The sequence below is a fragment of the Nematolebias whitei genome, chromosome 23 (genome assembly GCF_014905685.2).
Source record: "Nematolebias whitei isolate Nwh7 chromosome 23, NemWhi1, whole genome shotgun sequence".
Taxonomy (NCBI): Eukaryota; Metazoa; Chordata; class Actinopteri; order Cyprinodontiformes; family Rivulidae; genus Nematolebias; species Nematolebias whitei.
In genome coordinates, this window is record NC_056520.1 from 8,655,115 (window position 1) to 8,657,887 (window position 2,773).

General features: G+C 45.8%; 1 protein-coding gene across 1 annotated transcript in view; it reads left to right on the top strand.

The window, feature by feature from the left end:
* Positions 1-2,773, top strand: part of mcf2la (mcf.2 cell line derived transforming sequence-like a) — a 49,049-nt gene that overhangs the window by 33,866 nt on the left and 12,410 nt on the right. The window contains exons 6-7 of the mRNA XM_037696562.1: positions 557-673; positions 754-903. Of these exons, the coding sequence (XP_037552490.1) occupies positions 557-673; positions 754-903 (267 nt within the window). The remainder of the gene's footprint in view (positions 1-556; positions 674-753; positions 904-2,773) is intronic.

The following is a 2,773-nucleotide window of genomic DNA, read 5'->3' on the forward strand; positions in this document are numbered from 1 at the left end:
CCCCCCCCCCCCCCCCCCCCGTAGATACAGATATTTAACATTTTAAAACTATTTGTACTTCTTGCGTTTATTGACCTCCGTCGCAGAGTGAAGTCTGTCTGTCTTAGGAGCTGGATAAAAATTGGGTTGACGCGTCAAAATCCAAGATGGCTACCACCATCTATATATATATATATATATATATATATATATATACATATATATAATCAACCAAACACCCCTTTCATTTGAGGTAACGGCGCTTTCTAGTTTTTATATTTCTCAAAAGTATAGTTTCCTCAAACGATTGGGGTGGCACAAGATTAATGTATGGAGGTCAAGGCCACCATTGGCCACCCACTAGCTCCACCCCGGTGGTGGATTAAATTGCTCCCTCTGTTTGTCAGGATCAGTCGTCTACCACCAAAAAACATTAAGGTTTACTTGCATTCCTTGTTCAGTTTCATTTCCGTCTCCAAAACTACAAAACGTTCACTACTCAAATCCCTCTGACGGCGGACATCTTGTTATTCTGAATGGATTCAGTCATGTGACCAGCGGTGTGTGTGTCTGTCAGGTGGTGATGCTGAGTTCGGTAACTGAGCTCCATGCTTACATCGACCCCGGACAGCTGACCACGGAGCTGGGCGGCACTCAGGAGTACTGCCACGACAGCTGGATCTCGCACCGCACCGTACGTTGATACACTGACCGTTTAGCTTATTGTTGCATTCAAACTTTTAAAAAAAATAAAATTCTGGATGTCTTCCACAGGCCATTGAGGCGTTCGCCCTCATGGTGAAATCCACAGCTCAGACCCTGCAAGTGTTCGGAACTGAACTCGCCGAGACGGAGCTGCCCAACGACGCCGAGGCCACCACCAACCTGCTGCAAGGGCACACGTTAAAGAAAAACAAAATGAAGGTGAAGAGGCTCGGTTTTGTTTTATACATTTGTTTGACAAAGACTTAAAAATGACAAAAGGATCTCTGACTAGCTGGAATAATAGACCTTCGATAAACGATCACTATAGTTATAAAAACATGATCTAAGGTGGAACTGTGATCGGAAGGTCGCAGGTTCGACCCCCACAGACCAACAACATCAAAATGTGGGTAGGAAAGGTGAAGCACCCACACCTGCTTCACCCCTCCTTTGCCCCACTCTAGGCCCTTCAACAAGGCCCTTAACCCCCACCACCTGTTCCTCTGGGTGCCCTAGATGGCAACTCTCTGCTCCACACAGAGGGGCTGTGGTAGCTCGGTGGTCTGTGGTTGCGTCATGAAGAACATCCAGCATAAAAACAATGGCCAAGTTTTCAGAGTCAGAGTCAGAGTTTCTTTATTGTCATTCGCACCTCATGTGGTACATGTGGTGGAGCGAAATTATGTACACAGGGTCCCAGTTACATCCAACAATAAAATGTATAAGAAAAACAGTAATAACATCTAAGATATGAACTAAGAAAAACATCAACTAAATATACACTAAGCACTCATAACATAAAACATTGAACATCAGCACAAACATGAACATGAGTCTGTGAGCAGATGTGCACGCATGAACACATCAACATTGAAACAGATCAGCAGCAACATGAAACAGATCAGCAGCAACATGATATGGTTTTTCACAGTGATTATTCTAGTTAGAGATTCATGAGTCTAACAGCCTCAGGGTAGAAGCTGTTCCTCAGTCTAGTGGTTCTACACTTAATGCTCCTTAACCTCCTTCCTGAGGGGAGTGGGGCAAAAAGTGTGTGTGCTGGGTGGGTGGGGTCCTTCATGATGCAGGTGGCCCTCTTCCTGCATCTGGAGGTGTAGATGTCTGTGATGGTGGGGAGACTGATTCCAACAGATTTCTGTGCAGCCTTCACCACTCTCTGCAAAGCTTTTCTTTCTGCAGCTGTGCAGCCTCCATGCCACACATTGATGCTGGAGCACAGGATGCTCTCCACTGCACACCTGTAGAAGGAGGTGAGGACTGAGCTTCCCAGACCAGCTCGCCTCAGCCGTCTGAGGAAGTAGAGTCTCTGATGAGCTTTCTTGATCAGGCTGGTGGTGTTGTTGCTCCAGCTGAGGTTGTCATTCATGTGTACACCCAAGTACTTGTAGCTGGAGACCACTTCCACCGCAGATCCTCTTATGTTCAGGGGGGTGTAGGTGTTTTTGTTCCTTCTGAAGTCCACAAGCATCTCCTTTGTCTTCTTCACATTGATGTGAAGGTTATTCTCTCTGCACCAGCTCTCCAGGTGTTCCACCTCTTGCCTGTAGCTGGACTCATCATTGTTTGTGATGCATCCTACCACCGCTGTATCATCTGCAAACTTTACAATGTGACAGCCTGGATGGGTAGCTGCACAATCATATGTGAGCAGAGTAAACAGAAGGGGGCTCAACACACATCCCTGAGGAGAGCCAGTGCTGAGGGTTATGGTGGAGGAGGAGAGGTTGTGGATCCTCACTAACTGTGGTCTGTTTGTTAAGAAGTCTAGTACCCAGTTGCAGATGGAGGGGCGACTTTGTTCGCTGTGGCGACCCCTGAGGAAGGGAGCAGCTGAAAGATTTTTTTTTTTTAATGTTGACAGAGAGGAGAAGGTAGAATGACTTGGCTTTCTGTTAGCTCCAGAGCTAAAATATGTTGTTAGCTCCAGAGCTAAAATATGTTGTTAGCTCCAGAGCTAATATAGATGTTGTTAGCTCCAGAGCTAATATATATGTCATTAGCTCCAGAGCTAAAATAGATGACGTTAGCTCCAGAGCTAAAATATATGTTGTTAGCTCCAGAGCTAAAA